General features: G+C 41.0%; 1 protein-coding gene across 1 annotated transcript; it reads right to left on the bottom strand.

Annotated features, from left to right (window-relative positions):
- Nucleotides 1-5,632: 5,632 nt before the first annotated feature.
- mrpl15 (mitochondrial ribosomal protein L15) lies at nucleotides 5,633-12,921 on the bottom strand. Its single transcript, NM_001126635.1, is given in 5 exon segments — nucleotides 5,633-6,195; nucleotides 8,216-8,339; nucleotides 9,893-10,058; nucleotides 11,467-11,624; nucleotides 12,700-12,921. Coding segments are annotated over 5 exon segments (891 nt in total). The 5' UTR covers nucleotides 12,805-12,921; the 3' UTR covers nucleotides 5,633-5,857.
- Nucleotides 12,922-21,349: the final 8,428 nt, after the last annotated feature.

Genomic DNA, 21,349 nt, shown 5'->3' with positions numbered 1-21,349 from the left:
TTATTCAAGCAGCAACTGCTGCAACCTAGTGGTGATTTCTGGTTGTGCATGCTGATCCACCTGCACGGGGGATAGCTACAGGTACAGGACCTGTTATGCAGAATGCCTGGGATGTGGTGTTTTCTGGAGAATGGGTCTTTCCGTAAGTTGGATCACCATACCTTAAATCTGCTAATAAAAAATAATTTAAACAATAAATAAACCCTATAGGATTGCTTTGTCTACAATAAAGGTTAATTATACCTTAGTTAGGATGAAGTATAAGGTTCTGTTTTATAATTACAGAGAAAAAGGAAATCATATTTAAAAATTTGATTTATTTTATTAAAATGGAGTCTATGGGATATGGTCTTCTTGTAATTTGGAGATTTCTGGTGCAGAAATGGTGCACGCCACTAACAAAAAATACAACCTGGGTGCAAGAGCCATATAAACTAAAATATTGCAGGAGTAATGCCAGCACACACAGAGTTTCATACAAATGTATATAAAATGATATTTATTGAGAAAAAAAGAACAAAATAAACATAGCAAGCCTCAACGTTTCAGTCCCCACTGGGACTTTCATCAGGAGGCAAAAACTGAAGCACCTCTTTTTGTGATGCAAAGGTCCTATTACTGCAAAATATTAAATATAAGGGAGTGAATAATGATGTGAACAGCTAAATTCCTTTATTCTAAACTAGTTTGGGTTTCAGTGCTTTAGAATAAAAATGTGGGATTTCAGTGTAGGATGTGTTAGTGAGGAAAATAAAATAAAAAGAGTGTGAGTGCATTTACAAGGCACTCTGTATGCCATAATAAAGACATTTTAGAATCACAGTCTCACAAATGGTTGTACTGGCACACGGTTACCCATGTGAGCAATAACGCCACGTCAAGGCTTACTGTCAATTCACACATCTATTGCAGCAAATGTCATAAAAAGTGATCACAGTCTGAGCCAGGTAGTAAAGGGAACTATAAATAAATGACTGAGGAACCTATTAACCTTACTATGAACACACATATTTATCCTCTATTACCATGGTTACCAAAGTGGAGCCCAAGCTGGAGGCCTGATTAGGTGAATTCTGATTTATCAGCCTTAAATAATGCAAGATGGGTACTATGGGAAAATTACTGTTTACACCATGTTTTCATATCCTTACAATCAAATTGGATGCTAAGTGAAGCTCAACCCAATGTTGCCCTGCAATGTGAGAATGTATGGTCTAGCACAGTGCTGTCCAACTGGCGGCCCGCGGGCCCCTCTGTGTGGCCCCCCACCTGTCTGGCTGCTTTGATGGCTTACTCTTGTGTAAGCTTTAAATGGTATCAGTACTGTGATTAACTGCCCCCCCTGCATGGGTCTCACCTCAGATTCAGGCTGCAATCCCTCTGTATTGTTTAAATATGTAATCCCCTGTGTTGTTCACACCTTTTAATCTCTGCATTGTTCACCCCCTGCAGTGTTCACACCTCAGGCTCAGGCTGTAATCACCCACATTGTTCCCCTGTTCACACCTCAGGAGCAGTAGAAACCCACAAATAATCCCTGCACACTACAAAAAGAACATATACTGAGGTGGTACTGCAATTAAAAAGTTTTTTAATATATAGTTATTGTGCAGACTGTAGGAGCATTGCTAGCATTGTGTCACTGTAGGCTGCCTGTGTGTGCCATACAAACACAGTGAAAGTATGGCACACGCAGGCAGGGTAGGGAAGGCAGAGTATGGCACACACAGGCAGGGTAGGGCAGGCAGAGTATGGCACACACAGGCAGGGTAGGGCAGGCAGAGTATGGCACACACAGGCAGGGTAGGCCAGGCAGAGTATGGCACACACAGGCAGGGTAGGGCAGGCAGAGTATGGCACACACAGGCCAAGTATGGCACAAACCAGCCAAGTATGGCACACAGGCAGGGTAGGGAAGGCAGAGTATGGCACACACAGGCAGGGTAGGGAAGGCAGAGTCTGGCACACGCAGGCAGGGTAGGGCAGGCAGAGTATGGCAGGTTTTTGCTGTACTACAACCATTAATATGGGTATGGTCATGTGATAACATGGGTGTGGTTTCAATTGGGTGCGGTTTCAAAAAGGGGAGTGGTCAAAACTGGCTTCCATTATCGGCCCTCCACCACGTAGGTCGGAAAAATTCCGGCCCTCGGTACAACAGAAGTTGGACAGCACTGGTCTAGCACATGTATTTACCATTCCTGGCTAGATGGGGCTCCTCACTCTTCGGTTTTCCGACTCTTGCCAGTTGACTGTGCTGTAGAAAGCATGCTCCCTGATGTTGCCATTGACTCCAATCTGCTGATTCTCATCCATTTCCAAAAGCTAAAAAGAAACATGAACATGCATTTTAATATTGCAGATGTTATGTCATGTACCTCCTGAATATATATACAGTATTATACAAATTCTTCTGTTTAACTGCTGATATTTACCTTCGGCAGGAGGTCCAGCATTTCTGGCTCATATAATAGGGCTTATTCTTCTTTATAGCAAAGAATTGCCCCAAAATGCTGCCTGATGGTAAAAATGGCAAGCTGCCCGTGGCCATTTGGTACATGGTAACCCCAAATGACTACCAATCCACGCCTGTATTGTACTCTGCCTTCGACAGAACCTATGACATAAAATGATTGCAGAGAAAACACATAAGTAATGAATTGGATCAAGTACTTGCAGAATACTAAAATTGTCCTCAATTTTTCAGGTAATCTGATAAGTTGATAATAAATATTTGATAGAACCCCTTTTTCACCTCTGGTGCCCGGTATCCAGGAGTTCCTTGTAATCCGTTGGCCCTTTTCTGATCAAAGATGTCCTCCGCAGCGAGGCCAAAGTCACAGATCTTTATATGGCCATCTCTGTCCACCAACACTTTGTCAGGTTTCAGGTCACTGTAGGAAAAGCATTAGGAGTAATTGACATAGGGAAAAATTCTTGGGTGGAGAACAAGGAAGAAGATTAAAGTTGGAGGCTCAGACATCAAAATAAAAAGAGACTTTAAATGTGGAAAAATAAAGCAGCAGATGTATTCAAGATCTGAACTTGTAATTGAATGTCTGAAGAATGTATGATATAATGAAACATGGGCTCCTGAAATTGACAGAAATCTGAATATTGCAAAAAAAAAACCCCAAAAAAACCCAATTATCCTTCTGTCCTGAATTATTGTTTGAATTATTCAAGGTGAATAATTCAGTCTAAACCACCAGATGAACAATATATATTGTTTAAATAGTTCCATGAAATATTTGTAAATCAAATTGTAAATGTAACTGAGTTCGTACCTGTCTGGCTGTTTGTATTTACTGCATTCCTAGTTCCCACTCCTGAAACAATGTAGCAGATGACAGCTGATAAACAGTCCTAGAGGAGAACTGACTTCTGCTACAATGTTTTAAGAGTTGGAATCAGAGAACATAAAGGGATTTATTTACAATTACAGTTATAAATAGCTTTGAAACCACTATTTACTTAATGTAGATTGTAAAGTTGCTTAGAATTATATTTTTTCATATATCAGGGGAAACAAAAATTTTATGGATAGAGTTCACTGGTTTATCTAGTATAAATAAATTTAAAGCACTGGTTTAAACATTTGGAGCCAAAATGCCCAAAATTGCATTCCATTGCCCTTATAAGACGGGTCGCTATCAGAAAGGAAATCTTGTCAGAGTCCTCATAGGAGCAGAGAGGCCAGACAGATGTGAAGGTACAATGCTCAAAGTGAAAAAGAGGTTAGGCTTGCAGAGCGTGGGGTTGTTGCTGTTTTTGGTGCAACCACTGAATCTGTCTGAGTAGACTGGGGTATGTGGTCAGACATTCTACAATATATTCTACAGCAACACAATATAGTGAGATTTTACTCACCGATGAATGATGCCCTTAAGAGTGCAGGAACTGTAGGCTAACCAACATCTCTGCTCTATGCTATAGTAAACTGGCCCTGATTGGTTAATACTGAGAAGATCACTGGTGATGTGTGTCTCATTTCCTATCGAAAACCAGCCCTGATTGGTTAATACTAGCAAGATCACTGGTGGTACGTATTGCCTATGCTGTAGAAAACCAGCCCTGATTGGTTAATACTAGCAAGATCACTGGTGCGTATTGCCTATGCTGTAGAAAACCAGCCCCGATTGGTTAATACTGACAAGATCACTGGTGATGCGTATTTCCTGAATATTATATTTTTAATGCTTTGGAGGTCAATGTAGCCAACAGAAATTCCTTTTTAAACATGATTTGCCATTTCCATGTACATGTCACAGCACTGTCTTTATCCCCCTTAACTAAAAGGTTCGTAAACATTGATAAATAAGAGCTTCCTGTACACTTCTATCATATCAAAACAATAAATAAAGCAAATGCCCAAAAACTGTTTTGTATATTTTTGTTAGTTAGAAGGTAACTAATAAAAGGCTAAACAGAAGCAAATCTTTGGAATGGCCATGTAGCGGTTGCTCCATTCTGTATTGCTCCCTTTTCTTCTAGAAGAATGTGTATTCTGCAGCTTCTGCAAGAAAATGTATTTCTTTGTCCTCATACATAAGCCCCCTCCCCTCAATTCATTCTCTCCCCTTTATCCATTTTGGGTGTTCTACTCATATTTTACCCACCCAATACTATTCCCACATCTGTAGCCCTGTGTGTGATGCTCTACCCCTTTATCTCCATGTTTCATTCTTTTAATCTTGTTTTATCTGCTAACACAATATTACTGATCATGAAATGCCCAATAAAATAAGCTTTACTGTAACAAGTACATGACTTAACATTCATCTATATTCAAACTAATCTACCAATATAAATAGGACACTGTGAATTAAACACAAATCTCTCTTGAAGGAAGCGGACTGCCTCCCTAGCCTGAATATTGGTTATCTTTTCTTAAAAGAGGTCTAGGCACTGAAGCAGAATGAGCACCATAATCGCACTGACCAGAGGCACATGTGAAAAGATAGGTGTAATTCTCCATAATGGCAGATGTAAGTTCCAGGGAAGGTGTTGCTAAACAGGCAATATGCTTTTCTCATCAGAAAAATTACCATTCCAGAGGGCATGAGTTGTTTTTATGATTTATGTTGTGTTTGTGTGCTGATGGGCACCTTTGCTTTAATCAACTGCCTTAAAAGGGGTTCTTCACCTATGAGTTTTAACTATTTTCGGCATGCACTATTCTGCAGCTCTCCAGTTTGGAGTATTAACAGCTATCTGGATGCGAGGGTCCAGGTTACCTTGGCAACCAGGGATTGGTTTGAACTAGAGACTGAAATATAAATAGAAGGGGACCTGAATAAAAAATTAACTTAGAAAAAGTAACAATACCAAATAAACTGTAGCCTCACAGAGCTATAGTATTGTGGCTGCTGGGGTCAGTGACCCCCATTAGAAAACCCGAAAGAGTCTAAAGAAGGCATACAATTCACACACTATAAAAATAAATAATGAAGACCATTTGAAATGTTTCTTAGAATAGGCTATTCTAGACCACACTAAAAGTTAACGTAAAGGTAAACAATCCCTTTAGGGTTAGGGAAAGTGTCTGCAGTGAATCCCACAAGTTTCATTGTGTTTATAATGTCATATGAAGAGTGACTGAAAACCACAGAGCATACTACTTTAGGTAATGTTTCAAATAATATTTATTTTGAAAAAAAAAAAAAAAAATCAGAAATCTTCTCAAAAAGTACAAACATGACAGAGGTCCGTAGAAGTGCTGTGAGACGTCACTATGAAATGGATCTCAGCATGGAGTGACAAATGCTTCTCTATAGAGCCTGCAGCTACTGGACTGCTACATGTAAGCACTGTCTCCTTCTGGGAAAACCTATTAATATTTGCATAGTGCTGGGGATCATGAGCTATAATATGTAACTAAACGCTCATTGGTCGGCTTTAGGATCTTCTTTTCAGACATGTTGACTACCCAGCCTGGGGCAAGCCCAAAAAATATCTGCCGGGGATCCTTTCGGGTACACAACATCTGGTACAGTTCATCTTTGGTAATGTCTGGTAGAATATAGCCATATTTCTTTGCCAATTGCTTTCTAGCTTCCAATACTTTTCTTGGATCAGCCAGATATCCACGGGTTTCACCATCAGTGTAATACTTTACTAAATCCTCAGGGGGGAGCATTCGTTTTGGGATAGGTTGGCCACGCATAAAAAAAGGGACCGGTTTGCACAGAACCTCTGTGGACAAAGAGAAACAGGATAGTTAATAAGAATTGCAAAACTGCTCACCATACATATTCATTACATATAATAAATCATAATATAATTGATATGAGCAGCTGAACTCTAAATGCTGTGATTGTGATTGTTGCAAACATGCAGGGAAACTGCAAACAAGTTGGGCAGAAATCAAAGAAAAACAATATATATCTAGCCATACAAGTTGGTTACAGGTTGCAGGTATTACTTACCCTAGACATGTTTATTACTAGCTAGAGAGGGATGCAGAAATAACATGCTAATAACAAACCACAAAAATAAATATGATAAAATATGAAGTTTCTTATATAACTTTCACCTACAAATGCTCAGTTCATGGTTGCCCCTAAAGATACAACAGAGACTCTATACAGACAGGGTTTGTCCCCAAGCATAATGTAAACCAGGAATCTGCTTAACTTCAAGGCTAGTGTCACACAAGGCTGATTCTTGGCCTACAGGAAAAAAACGTGACCGAAAATCTTCCCCCACCCCCACCGGCACCAGCCTGCTACCTAGGCTTCACCCAGATGCATTGATTCCACCGGGGAACAGGCAGACGCTGTGGATATCGGCTGTGAAATGCGAACTCCAGCATTTTTTTTGTCAATATCCACCGCGACTGCCTGCATCTGGGGTAGGAGGCTAGTGCCCCTGTAGGGGCTGATTCTGGCCCTACAATTTTCTGCAGGTTTAATATTTAAACCCATGTGGCACTATCTTAAGTTGTACTGGAGACCAACACAGGTGAGTAAGGGGTAAGCTGGGGGAGGCAGGGGGACACATCCATTAAAAAATAAAAAAAAGTGGCACTAGGTTTTATGTAGGCATAGTGACACACCTGTCAAAATTACAATGTGTCACTTTGAAGTAATTTTTCTGACAACTGAAATGGTTTTGAGCAGAGGTATCAAAGTTAAGCACCTGCTGAATCAGCATTTAACATTATATAATATTTTAGAAACCTTCAATGTTCCAAAACTAAATGGTTAAAATATAAATGTTACAGTGCACAAGTTCCAATCTCAGCAGGAGAAATAATTTGCAGGTTAACAATCTTGCTTGCCTGAAAACTTGGGTTCTATACCAGTGTTCTGCTACCTGTAATCTTGAACTGGTCCCACTACCTGCTACTGTTTCAGGTATGGGTATGGGATCTGATATCCAGAATGCTTGGGACCTGGGGATTTCTGGAGTAAGGGATTTACAAACCTTGAGTCTACTGAAAAATCACTGAAACTAAAATAAACAGAATAGGATTGTTTTGCCTCCAATAAGGATGAATTATACCTCAGTTGGGATCAAGCACAAGGTACTGTTTTATTGTTACAGAGAAAAATGAAATCATTAAAAAAACCAAACTGTAATTTATTTGATTAAAATGGAGTTTATGGGAGATTGCCCTTCCATAATTTGGAGCTTTCTGGATAATGAATGCAATACCTGTACCAAAAAGTTATTGCATTTACCCAAGAAACGCTGTGAAAAATGATCCATTAAAAAAGTAGCTCTATATAATAATAAAAATTCTAATAATGATGACGATGATTATAATGATGGGGGATAAGTTATGACCTGCTAGTTACATAGGAAGAACCAGGTCAGAAGATTTACAATATATAATCACAAAAATAGTGCTGATGGCTATAGATTTCTTTAATCGGTGCATTTTAGGACCAAGGCGCATGGGGCTTTTAACTAACACTGCCTTTACTGGGAAAATGGCAGCATTTAAACACTGGAAATCAGAAGGTCACCTTCCATTGACTACAGTAGGAAATATCACATGTAGCTGACAATGTTAGAAAATACAGATGGGTGTATTCTGTGGCAAAAATTCATCAACTTCTCATTTTAATCAGTGGGAAGTAACATTTGTCAATTCTCAGTGCTTATATGCTTGCACTTACTAGGAATATACTTTAGGGTGCACTAAATGCTCAGCCATGGTTAATACATTTCATGCAATTGAAAGAATAAAAATATTTCACACACTCACCCAGACTGCGTGGATCATAGAAACCAGTTGTTATCACACCACCATTTTTCTCTACTGCTGCGATGGCCAGCTGTGAGGCCCACTGCACTTCAATGTTAATTTTAGCTGAAAATATGTCAGAACCCTATAAAAGCATCAAAATAATATGATTGATGAGCTTGGGTAATCCATGCAATTACAGTGCAAATGAATGGGATTCCATTACCTAGACTTAAAAGAAGGATTTGCATGGCAATATTAGATATCAGCTGACCAAGGACCCCAAACATTCTGACTTGTGAGGCAATGCTGCAGAAGCAGCATGTTAATGTATGTTCTCCCAGTGGTGATTTACATTTTCCCAGGTGGAAAATCATTTTAAGGAGATTAATCTTCATGTGTACCGTAGCCAAGTAAAACTACAGCAGCTCCAAGTCATGTGAATAAACACAAATAAAGCATGCTGTGCATACTAACCTATGTCAGTACACTGTACAGAATATTTAAATACCACAAAAATAAATCTACAGTCTACATATAAGCAGACTCTAGTGTTCTTTGGGGAGGCCAAATAAGGACTGTGATTGGCTATTTGGTAGCCCCATGTGAACTGCTAGCCTGCAGGAGGCTTTGATTGGAGTAACTGTGTCTCTGCTATTCCAGCTAGACACGATTAGGCTGATGACACACTAAGAGATTAGTCACCCCGCAATTAATCTTCTCTAACGGTGGTGACTCTTTCTGTATTCAAACAATCTAGGTGTATTTATACTTTTAACCAAGAGCTTCAGGCCAAGGGCATATCTTGGCTGGAGGAGAAGACACTGATCTGCTTCCTTCTGCCCTGAAAGGCACAGTATCAACCTGTTAGTGCACAGACAAGGCAGACTTCAGCAAAAAAGCAACAACAAGTATGCATTTTGGCATCAAAATCTGCCCAAAAACAACCCAAATGCCATGTCTGTCTGTCTGTCTGTGCAAACTAATGTCTGAGCAGAAGGAATCTGTTTTCTTTCTGTCACAGACATGCCTGCTGTGATCTTAAAGGACAAGGAAAGGCTAAGTCACTTGGGGATGCCAAAATTTTAGCCCCCCCCCAAGTGACTTTAATCACCTACCTTGTACCCCAGGCTGGTGACCCTGTTAGGAGAAAACAGCACCAGGGGTACCTGTAGTGAGTGCTTCCTTCTTCCTGCTTCGTTCTGCCAGGACCCCGGGACCGGCGCATGCGCAGTAGAGTGAAAAGCCGACTTCTCTGTTAAAGTTCGGCTTTTCCCTCTACCGCACATGCACGCGCATGCGAACAGGAAGGAGGAAGCGCTGCAGCTACCCCGGGCTGGTGCTGTGCTCTCTGTACAGGGGCACCAGCCCCGGGTACAAGGTAAGCGATTTAAGTCACTTGGGGGTGCCTAACATTTTGGCACCCCCAAGTGACTTTGCCTTTCCTTGTCCTTTAAGCTATATTTAAAAAACTCGTGGTTGTAGAATGATTCAGTTAAATTAACACAGCAGTTGCTATTTTAAACAATAGACATTTTTAGATTATGTTCAGGACAAGTTATGTCTTTATATGTCACAACATAAGGAAAATACAAAGTATATTAAGTCTGTGTGAGTAGAAACCTGGACACTTAGTTATTCAGTGAATTAGGGGAACAGTGATAGTGAAAATACAGAGATAAAACAGATAAACTTTACCTCTTCAACAAGTTGTACACCGTAATCCCTTTTGAGTGGCTGTATTGTAACTCCCCTGGCATTGACAAGCTGTGTTAAGTCAATGGGTTGTGCCGGGTCTATTCGACCCAGATCAATGAGGTACTGGAGACGACGGAGACTAAGAGGCTGGTATTGTCGCCGAAAGCTAAAGAATAATAAGTTACACTGCTTTAATATAAATACGTTATATAAGTTCATTACATTATCCTGGATCCATGTCAAAGCTCAAATTAATGCATATATATTTTATATATAAAAAATGAATCTTACATAATCACATTATAGCATTCTGTCCCAGTGGAAGAATTATTTCATCAGCTGCCCCTTGCTAGCTGTATTGTCAGTGACCTCTACCAATCTTCAAGCAGCACAACTTTCTACATTCCGGCAACCTTTTTTATGATCCATGTGTTAATTTATACAGATTCTCGTGCTACAGTGCTGTCACTGTTTATTATTTAACCTGTATCACATGCCTTATTCACACAGGTTTTTTGACTAAAAATAATACAGTACCAATATTCTGGAGGAAATACCAATATTCACCACAAGATAAATAAATGTGGTGTATTCATGTGTTGCACCTAAAAAAAAAAAAATGTATATTTTCTTTATTTTTTCATTATAAAGAACCAATAGCTGATTTTTTTGTATCCTTTTTTATACAAAGAGTAATAATAATCTTTGATAATTAGACCCCCCCCTCCTTCTTTCCCATTGACTACTTTTCAGAATGACACCTCTGTATAATAGATCCCTTCTTATGTGTAACTAGAAAGGTTGGTTTGGCAGTAGACTGGTGATGTGCCACCATCGTTTTTGTTCTCCCAGGTATCCCCAACACCAGTGCTGCCAAACTTCTGTGGTACAAAGGGCTGGAATTTTCTGGCCTATGTGGTGGAGGGCCTGACAGATAAGAAGCTTTCTGGGAATGCACAGTGAGTCGGGTAGTTATGTATGGGCACACAAAAAAAAGGTTTACTTCTTTAAAGACAGATGGCAAAGCAGCACTCAGCAAACTGCACCCAGCTGGTGCATTTTTATGCTGCTAGCAGAAAAGCAACTAGAATCCTGGGGGGTTCCTAACAACTTGGCGCCCCCATGATTTTTACCTCTTCTTACCTTTCCTTTAAGCCTTTTCTAGAACAGCTTGTTTGGCTAGGAAAAGATTTAAACTATTGCTTCACACCACTATAATGTGAGGCCTTTGTTTAACTTGTTCCACATTCCTATACTAATATTAGTAAAAGCAAACTAATCCATCACACTGTGCACATGGAGAGATCTCAAATTATTCTTCACATTTCCAGCTAGTCTGCTGCCATTGCTCTACAACTTCTATCAACAGCCCTAAATACTTAACTATTGGGAGAGGATATAGTGGGTGATATAGCTCAGTAAGAGCTGGAGGACTGTACAATACTTTAGTAAAGTACGGTACATATCAACAGTGTAGCTTGTGTAGATATGCCTATAAGGGGCAAGTGGTATATATGAAAATTAAATTATGCAGTCAGTTAAACTTATATTGTGATAACATATCAGCTACCTACCTATGTCCTTCATTGTAGCCATATTTAGGAATAACTAAATAAAATGGCGTTTGGCCACCTTCAAAGCCTAAACGTGGTTGATTTCCTCTCTGGGTCTCTCCTTTGTGCCCTCTGCCACTTTTTCTACCACCATGGATACCCCGACCTCGTCTTTTTTCCTAAAAGTTAAAAAAGAATAATTAACAAGGAGATAATTTCTTTCTGATAAAGGGATTCTGTTACAAAATGCAATCAGGGAGTACACACACTTTCACAGTCTGTTTTAACATTTAACTGCAACCAGGACCTGTAGGTAACTATAAAAGCCCTGGAGGCTTCTGGCGATCTACCTATAAACTTCTACAGGGGTTACATAATAAAAGGTGAAAGTTTGCAGCAGGTCTAGTCCCCTACAGCAACCAATCAGTAGGCAGCATTTGCTGGTGCTCATCTGTTATAAACCAATAAGATGTTTGATTTTAATGTTTTACTGAATCTGGGTAAATTTTTTCCTATTTATTACATACAGATATACCAGTTATTATATAATGTACCATAGTGAAAAGCTTCCAAAGAGGGTTGAAGCAGAAAATGAAATACATGAATGGAATGCATTATTTTAACTAATTATACACATAAGGCCAATTTACTAGACAGCTATATTTACTAATTTTTAAAGGAGCAGTATAATCCTTTGCTCAACTTGACTTCCATAAATAGGGATTGTGCTTAACATACTTATTGCCTGTTGTTTTAAATCAATAAACATCAATGGTTTCTGTTAATTTGTGAGCTAAAAAGCTTATTAAGAATTATTACCTGCACTGACTCTCAATCACTTTTCTAAAGAGAATGCGAAATACCCAAGTCCAGGCCAGTTCTGCTAGAATGACCGGTGGCTGATTTGATCAGTGTTGGCAGCTGAAGTATTGTATATTTTATATAAAGCACAACTGACCTTGCCATGCAGACAGCCAAACTACTGGTGCGAGAACTACTGTTCCTTAAGCAGGCTGCACACTGCATACAATACATCTAGTTAAGAGGTTCTGCATAGCTGTACACCGAGACTGCTCTGCACTGTATCTTGTTGTGCCTAACAAGCGATAGCAGCATGCCTATCAGAGCAAACCCCGCAAGGGATCACATTAGCCGCCTGTGCCTGGCATGGAGCGCATCTCGGAAGCATGTGTGCGCAGATATTACAGAAAGAAGTGCGGCTAGGGGAAACAGTATCTGAGCGGTAAGTCTCACCTTGTGTCTGGCACCGGGATTCGGTCTCAGGTTGGCAAGAGTAACCCGCGGCAAACATCTCAGCAACTCTGTAGCTTTCTCTCCGCTGCCTCCGGAAGCCGCCATAGCTACAACCTGAAGGGCATACTGACAGACCGGAAATCACATGAGTGAACAGCCGCGCCCCCTATCGCAGCTTTAGGGCAAGTCATTGCACTCAGTCCCGGTCATTCTCATAGTAATGTAGGTTAAACAGTGAGAATGCGGCATGGGCAGGGCATTTGCTTCTCAGTTGTTTCTTTTATTAGATATGGCCGGGACCCTTCAAAGACAGTTCCATGTGTAATAACGTGATATTCAGGGTCAGCAGTGTAATAATAATAGTTATAATAATAATAATAATAGTGTAACTAATAGTTGTGTTTGAGTAATATTTTGTTTTTCCCCCATTTGTTTTAAAAGCAAACGGCATGGAAAATAGGTCATTAGTGGTGTAATGCAATAAAGATAAAGCTTCTCAGTGCTAGTGCCCCAAAAATAGGCCTTATGGTTGCCAAAATGTTTTTATGTGAGTATAAAGTCTGGGCATCTCTTGTGTTGCCCACTGTAACAAACCATGGGGCTCTGTACCACAGCCAGTCTGGTAATGGTTATGGTGGGCACCTTTTTTTGGAAAACAGTACCAGCCTTTCCTTATAAATTTGTGGTAGTAGTTACTTTTAAGGCCACTCCCATATTTTAAAGTCACACCCACCTTAACAGGGTTATTTACCTATTGGCCTATTCCTAGCAACTCTGCAATTTGCCTTCCTTTGCTACATCTTTTCTGCTTTCAAATGGGAGTCACTGTCCCTGGCAGCCCAAAAACTATTGCTCTGTGAGCTTACAGTGTTATTATTATTGTTACTTTTTATTCAACACCCTCATTCATATTCCAGTCTCCCATTTAACCCATTGCCTGGTTTATAAGCTAAAGACATGTAGGGGATCAGAGAACTCTTTCCCGTGTTTCTCAGTCTGTGATATCATCCCACCCGGCTACAGACTGGGGAGCAACCCGATTGGCTGGATGCCCCAGTGCACTGTTGGGAGAGAAAGGCGTGTCTAGGTTTGGAGCCAAAAATCAGTGGCGGGCCCAGCAGCTTATATAGGGAGCCCCTGTTGGTTTGCCAGAGTTAAGACAGAGAGATCCAGTAAACAGTGACTGTGACGCTAAAGGGAATTGCTGCTGAGTGCCAGCCTGTAAAGTGAGATCTGCTACACAGCGGTTGGATGCCTTTACGACCTGGGATCCCCAGTGAGTGATCTATCTGAGGGAAGATATTGAAAGTCTGTGTGTGTCCCCTGGGTGAGGACAGGTGTTTTTCGTGGCCTGCTACTTGGGAGCAACTGCCTATTCCAAAGGGAGAGGTACTTTGGGGCAGGTAGCGCTGCCTGGGGAAACCGAAAGAGCTCTGGGGAAGGGACTTTGCCAGCACTGAACTGGGAAAGGGTATTTCCTCCAGGAGTGGAGTGTGGAACTGTGTCCCAGAGAGACTGAGCCAGTCATGGTTAAAATACCACAGGTTTCCAAAGCAGGGTTATTATTGTTTGCATGTTAATGCTATTTTATTTTCACTCCGTTATATAAAGTTGATATTTGCTGCAAACTGTGTGTGATTATTTCCTAGTGGAAATCCCCTTGAGGTGTGCTCCTCAGTGTCCACTAGGTGGAGGCACTGCGCTAAAATACCAGTCCCAGTACCTTTTATCTGCATTAGGGAACCAAATCTCCTGCACTAAGCAAGTAATACAGCCCAAAATAAGTGAGTGTGCCAAGAAAGGGTTACACACAACTTTAGTAACCAGATATCTGCTAAAATACCACACTGGAGAGCTGCTAACAACAAAAAAAATATAAAAAATTAAAACCAATTGCAAATTGTCTCAGAATATCAATGTCTATGTCATAATAAAAGCACATTGTTCAGTAAGAACAGGTAGTACTGGTACCCCCTACAAATTACATGAGCAAAACAATGGGTCCTGACATCACCACCAGTAATATCAATTGTTAATGGCTTCCCAACACATTATACAATAATAAAGGGTAATGGGAACCCTTATACTATATACTTCAATAGCAACAGATAATAGAATCACCAACGCATTATAGTAAGTACAGTAAGAGCACTGAGCAATATCCAGGCCATCATTGGGGGGAAATGCCACTGAAAAGGTGCAATGAGCTGAAGTGGGCTGATCAGGGGCCTGGCCAGGTAGGCCTATAGGGCCCATGATTCTTGTTGGTAACCCTGATACCATTCAACATCTCTGTTGATCTTCTCACATAGTTACATAGTTAGTTACATAGTTACATAGGGTTGAAAAAAGACCATTGTCCATCAAGTTCAACCCATCCGAGTAAACCCAGCACACAACCTATACTAACCAATCTATACACTCACATACATAAACTATATATATACAACCAGTAATACTAACTGTAGATATTAGTATCACAATAGCCTTGGATATTCTGCTTGTTCAAAAACTCATCCAGGCCCCTCTTAAAGGCATTAACAGAGTCTGCCATTACCACATCACTAGGAAGGGCATTCCACAGCCTCACTGCCCTCACCGTGAAAAACCCCCTACGCTGCTTCAAATGGAAGCTCCGTTCCTCTAATCTATAGGGGTGACCTCTGGTGCGCTGATTGTTTTTATGGGAAAAAAAGAACATCCCCCATCTGCCTATAATCCCCTCTAATGTACTTGTACAGAGTAATCATGTCCCCTCGCAAGCGCCTCTTTTCCAGAGAAAACAACCCCAACCTCGACAGTCTAACCTCATAGCTTAAATCTTCCATCCCCTTAACCAGTTTAGTTGCACGTCTCTGCACTCTCTCCAGCTCATTAATATCCTTCTTAAGGACTGGAGCCCAAAACTGCACTGCATACTCAAGGTGAGGCCTTACCAGGGACCTATAAAGCGGCAAAAATACAAGACAGCACTTTATTTGCTGTAGTAGCCACAGAATGACACTGCCTGGAATTGGACAACTTGTGATCTACAAAAACCCCTAGATCCTTCTCCATTAAGGAAACCCCCAACACACTACCATTCAGTAGATAGTTTGCGTTTATATTATTCCTACCAAAGTGCATAACTTTGCACTTGTCAACATTGAACCTCATTTTCCAGTTTGCTGCCCAGTTTTCCAATTTTGTCAAATCGCTCTGCAAAGCGGCAGCATCCTGCATGGAACTTATAGTTTTGCACAATTTAGTGTCATCAGCAAAAATAGAAACAGTACTGTCTATGCCCACCTCCAGGTCATTAATAAACAAGTTAAAAAGCAAAGGACCAAGGACTGACCCCTGCGGTACTCCACTAACCACACTGGCCCAATTAGAAAATGTTCCATTTACCACCACTCTTTGTACTCTATCCTTCAGCCAGTTTTCTATCCAATTACAAATATTATGTTCTAGGCCAATATTCCTCAATTTGATCATTAACCTTCTGTGAGGTACTGTATCAAACGCTTTAGCAAAATCTAAGTAGATGACATCAACTGCCATTCCAGCATCAAGGTTCCTGCTCACCTCCTCATAAAAGGCAACTAAATTAGTCTGGCAAGATCTGTTACGCATAAAACCATGCTGGCACAAACTAATAGTATTGTGAACTGCAATGTATTCAACTATCCTATCCCTTATTACCCCTTCCAGAAGCTTTCCTACTACTGATGTCAGACTAACAGGCCTATAGTTTTCAGGCTGAGAACGAGATCCCTTTTTAAATAATGGCACCACATTAGCAATCCGCCAGTCTCTCGGCACCATGCCAAACCTCAACGAATCCTGAAAAATTATGTGAAGAGGCTTGGCAATCACAGCGCTCAATCCCATCCGGTCCTGGACCTTTGTTTACCTTTACATGTTCAAGTCTCTTTTGAATTTCCTCCTGAGTGACCCACGCGTCAGTAGCTAAATTACTAGCACTGGGTAAATTAAAAGGGAAGCCTTCATTATCTGGCTCCTCAGATGTATAGACAGATGAAAAATAAGAGTTCAAAATTTCTGCTTTTTCCCCGTTCTCATCAACCAATGTACCCCCCCGTGATAATAAAGTTCCCACCCCTTCTTGCTTCATTTTTTTACTATTCACATAATTAAAAAATAATTTTGGATTCTTTTTACTCCTTGCTGCAATATCCCTTTCCATCTCTATTTTAGCTTGCTTGATAGCTGTTTTGCATGCTTTATTTGCTTCCTTGTACCTGATGAAAGTTTCCGCTGTCCCAGCTAACTTGAATGCTTTAAAAGCACGTTTTTTATTACCAACCTCGACCTTAACTCTTTTATTCAGCCATAAAGGTTTTGCTTTGCGATGCCTCTCCTTGCTTACAAGGGGAAGCGTTGCCAGTAGACACGAAGCATGATAGTTCAAAGAGGGACTATAAATTGTACAGTATCAGCATTTTGGCCTCTTAGAGGCAGTGCTTCAGAACTGACAATACATGGCAGGTAAGAGGTTAATTTCCATAAATGTAAGGTCTGGTGCAAAACATTAAATAAATCACAAGTAATAAGTTAAATGCAAAACATTAAATCAATTACAAACCCCAAAAATGTTAAATTAAAACCATTACAAAGTGTCTCAGAATATCAATAATCTACATGCAAACATTTAGGGGCTGATTTATTATTTGGTTCCTAAAACTCATGGGTGGTTTCTGCATCCGAATACCTTGGCTTGCTGCCGATCGTATTTTCTTTTCCCTGAGCAGCTTTTAAAAAAATAAATAAACTCGGCACCTTAAACCTGCTGAGCTTTTTATTTTTTTGTTGGGGGGAGAAGGATCAATCAGTAGCAAGCCAAGGTATTCCAGTGGAGGAACTCTTGTGGTTTTAGGAGCATAAATCAACCTCTGTAATGTTACAATGGACTGCACCATTAAAACAGGACATATAGCCTAAATTAGAACTTAAAGTAACATTGCTCAGAATACAATGCGATAGAACTGATCAAATAAGCATCTCAAAATGCTTTACAAAATTAAACATTTGTCGTTCTACCCAGCCCTTACCTTGGCTTAGCAGCAGAGGGAACATAAGTTACTTTCCACAATATTAGCAGTTTAAGACATTCTGTCTCATTTTGCTTCGCAAAAAAAAAAAAAAAATAGCAAAATGCATTGAAGTCAATGGGCAACAATTTTTTTTTACAGCCATTGAAGGCTATGGGGTTTTTTTTGCAGCAAACTGGTGAAAAATTTTACTCATCACTATTTCTGGTATGAAATCTAAAAATCAATGAATGCAAATTGCAAATATGCACCTAAGAGCATTAAGTTCTTATTTAGGCTATATGTCCCTTTAAAAAAATGATTTTTGAATTTCAAATAAGGCAATATCTGTCCATGAATACCTATATTGTATGTGCCTTATGTTGCTACTGTAGAATTTTAGTTGATTTATAAATCCCTATCATCTCAGTAAAAAGGTCATTCCATTTAAAGTACTGCATTATTGAATGACAAATATAAAAACTGAAAACACAAAAAAACAGTTATATAAATGCTAGAAAAAAAGCAGCCATGCAAATGGCTCTTATTAGAAACTGTACTCAAGTCAGATGACAAGAGTTATTTAATGTAATGAGAACTGGAATGAGATTATTCTGCAAATATAAGGATGCTGTTATAACAGGGGAATCACAAGTAAATACACCAGATGTGAATTGTATTATTGGATCATTGTAATGCTTAGTAAAGTAACTTTCCTGTTTTTAATTAAATTGCTTGAATAAAGAGTCAGTATTAACTCCATGTACTGGAAAAATAGGCTAACTACCATATGCCCTTCATTTCCTGAGAACAACCAATCAGTCATCTGGCAAACTGATCCATCTACACCCACTGAGTATTGTTTTTTTTACTATGTTAACCATGCTCCTCAGTGTCCACTATGTCATTAGTGGACCCTGAGTGATCATCATAATGGTGAAACCTTAGAAAACCTGTTCCTCTTAATGGAAATGAATAGCTTTATTAAATAAAAGTGGTAGTTGTTTCTAATAGTGGGTAGTGGGCGCTGATGGGTCCAACTCAATTGGGTGCAACATTTCTTATACACACGGATGGGATAGCAAGTAGTCAGCACAACAGATGGTTAGCATTTTAAAGGAACAGTAACACCAAAAAATGAAAGTGTGTAATAAAAACAGGCTTACCGGCGCGACGGGGTCGCCCGCCGCGCTGCCCTTCCCTGGTGCCGGCTACTTCCTAGTGCGCGCCGCGCGCGCACCGCAGTGTTTTATAGGCGCATTCGTGCTGACGTTATGACGTCAGCGCGCAATGGCGCGAAGTTTGAATATTTAAAGGGCTTCTGTTTACCTTTTCATTGCCCGTGATAGGATTTTGATCCTGGTGCTTTCCTGAGCCTTGTGTATTTCGTTCCTGTATCCTGCTTGTTGCCTTCCTGTGTTTTTGACCCGGCTTGCTCCTGACTATTCTGATAATCCATATCTGACCTCGGCTTGTACTTTGACTCCGATTTCGTCTCGTCCTGCTGTTTTGATTATCCGGTTTGACCCTTGCCTGTCTGACGATCCTTCTTACTGCCTGCCCCGACCCTGCCTGCCTGACTACGAACTTGCCTTATCCTTTGTACCGTGATCTTCGGCCTAATTGACTTTAACTACAGTCGTGCCCCTTTGCTTGCCAGAACTCCTGCCTTGTTCCTCTCGTTAAGTCCAGGTGGCATCTGAGTAGCTGAGGGCTCCTCCCGAAGCCAAAGGCGGTCACAATACTGGTGAAGCCGAGCCTAGACAAGGGAACTTGGCATCTGTTCTGGTTTAGGGTGCCGACCGTGACAAAGTGTATATAAGTAACTAAAATATAATGTGCTGCTGCCCTGCACTGGTAAAAGTTGTGTGTTTACTTCAGAAAGTCTACTATAATTTATACAAAGAAGCTGCTGTGTAGCCATGGAGGCAGCCATTCAAAGGAGAAAAGGCACAGGCACATAGCAGATAACAGATAAAACACTATTGTATTCTACAGAACTTATCTGTTATCTGCTATGTAACCTGTGCCTTTTCTCCTTTTTTCCAGCTTGAATGGCTGCCCCCAGGGCTACACAGCAGCTTATTATATAAATTATAGTAGTGTTACTGTAGCAAACACACCAGTTTTACCAGTGCAGGGCAACCGTGCATTATATTTTTATTACTTTAAAGCTCTTTCATTTTTTAGTGTTACTGTTCCTTTTGCGGCCCGCAACCCCCCTCTGTGTGGCCCCCCACCTGTCTGGCTGCTTTGATGGCTAACCTTTGTGTATTACCTTTAAATGGTATCAGTACTGAGATTAACTGCCCCCCTGCATTGCTCACACCTCAGATTCAGGCTGTAATCCCCCTGTATGGTTTAATCATGTAATCCCCTGTACTGTTCACACCTTTTAATGCCTTCATTGTTTTCCCCCTGCAGTGTTCAGTGTACACCTCAGGCTCTGGCTGTAATCACCCACATTGTTCCCCTGTTCACACCTCAGACATTCCCTCTGACACATCCAGCATTGTGTCACTGTATGCTGCCTGTGTGGCAATAGGGCAGGCATAGTATGGCACACATAGGCAGGGGTGGGCAGGAATAGTATGGCACACATAGGCAGGGGTGGACAGGAATAGTACGGCACACATAGGCGGGGGGGCAGGCATAGTATGGCACATATAGGCAGGGGAGGGCAAGCATAGTATGGCACACATAGGCAGGGGAGGGCAAGCATAGTATGGCACACATAGGCAGGGGAGGGCAAGCATAGTATGGCACACATAGGCAGGGGTGGGCAGGAATAGTATGGCACACATAGGCAGGGGGGGCAGGCATAGTATGGCACCCATAGGCAGGGGAGGGCAAGCATAGTATGGCACACATAGGAAGGGGAGGGCAAGCATAGTATGGCACACATAGGCAGGGGAGGGCAAGCATAGTATGGCACACATAGGAAGGGGAGGGCAAGCATAGTATGGCACACATAGGCAGGATGAGGGCAGGCAGAGTATGGCACACACAGGAGGGGTAGGGCAAGCAGTACTCTGCCTGCTCTATGCCTCCCCTATGCTGCCTGTGTGTGCCATACTCTGCCTTCCCTATGCTGCCTGTGTGTGCCATACTCTGCTTTTCCTATGCTGCCTGTGTGTGCCATACTCTCCCTGCCCTATGCTGCCTGTGGAAGGTGAACCTGGCAGGGGTTTGTTCCTGGAGTTTGGCATTTGGAAATAGTCATTATATGGTCCCCAAGGGGTGTAATTATATGCTGGGGGGTTGCTGTGCTATCCACAGAAGAGGAGGAGGCATATCGATTTAAGTGTATGACATAATATAATTCTTTCATATATAAATTAAGGGTGATATCCCTTTAGTGAGCACCAACCATTGGGTTTTTGCTGTGTTGCCACCATTAATGTGGGGATGGTCTTAAAAGCTCTTGTGATAGCATGGGTGTAGTTTGAAGTGGGTGTGGTTTAAAAAAGGGGAGTGGTCAAAACTGGCTTCCATTATCGGCCCTCCACCATGTAGGCAAGAAAAATTCCGGCCCTCGGTACCACAGAAGTTGGACAGCACTGCTTTAAGGTCATACACATGGAAAAGGTATGTTGTACACCTTGAATTGTCATGTA

This window comes from Xenopus tropicalis, chromosome 6 (assembly GCF_000004195.4).
Source record: "Xenopus tropicalis strain Nigerian chromosome 6, UCB_Xtro_10.0, whole genome shotgun sequence".
Taxonomy (NCBI): domain Eukaryota; kingdom Metazoa; phylum Chordata; class Amphibia; order Anura; family Pipidae; genus Xenopus; species Xenopus tropicalis.
The sequence above is the reverse complement of the archived record's forward strand: the minus strand, read 5'-3'. Positions and strand labels throughout refer to the sequence as shown.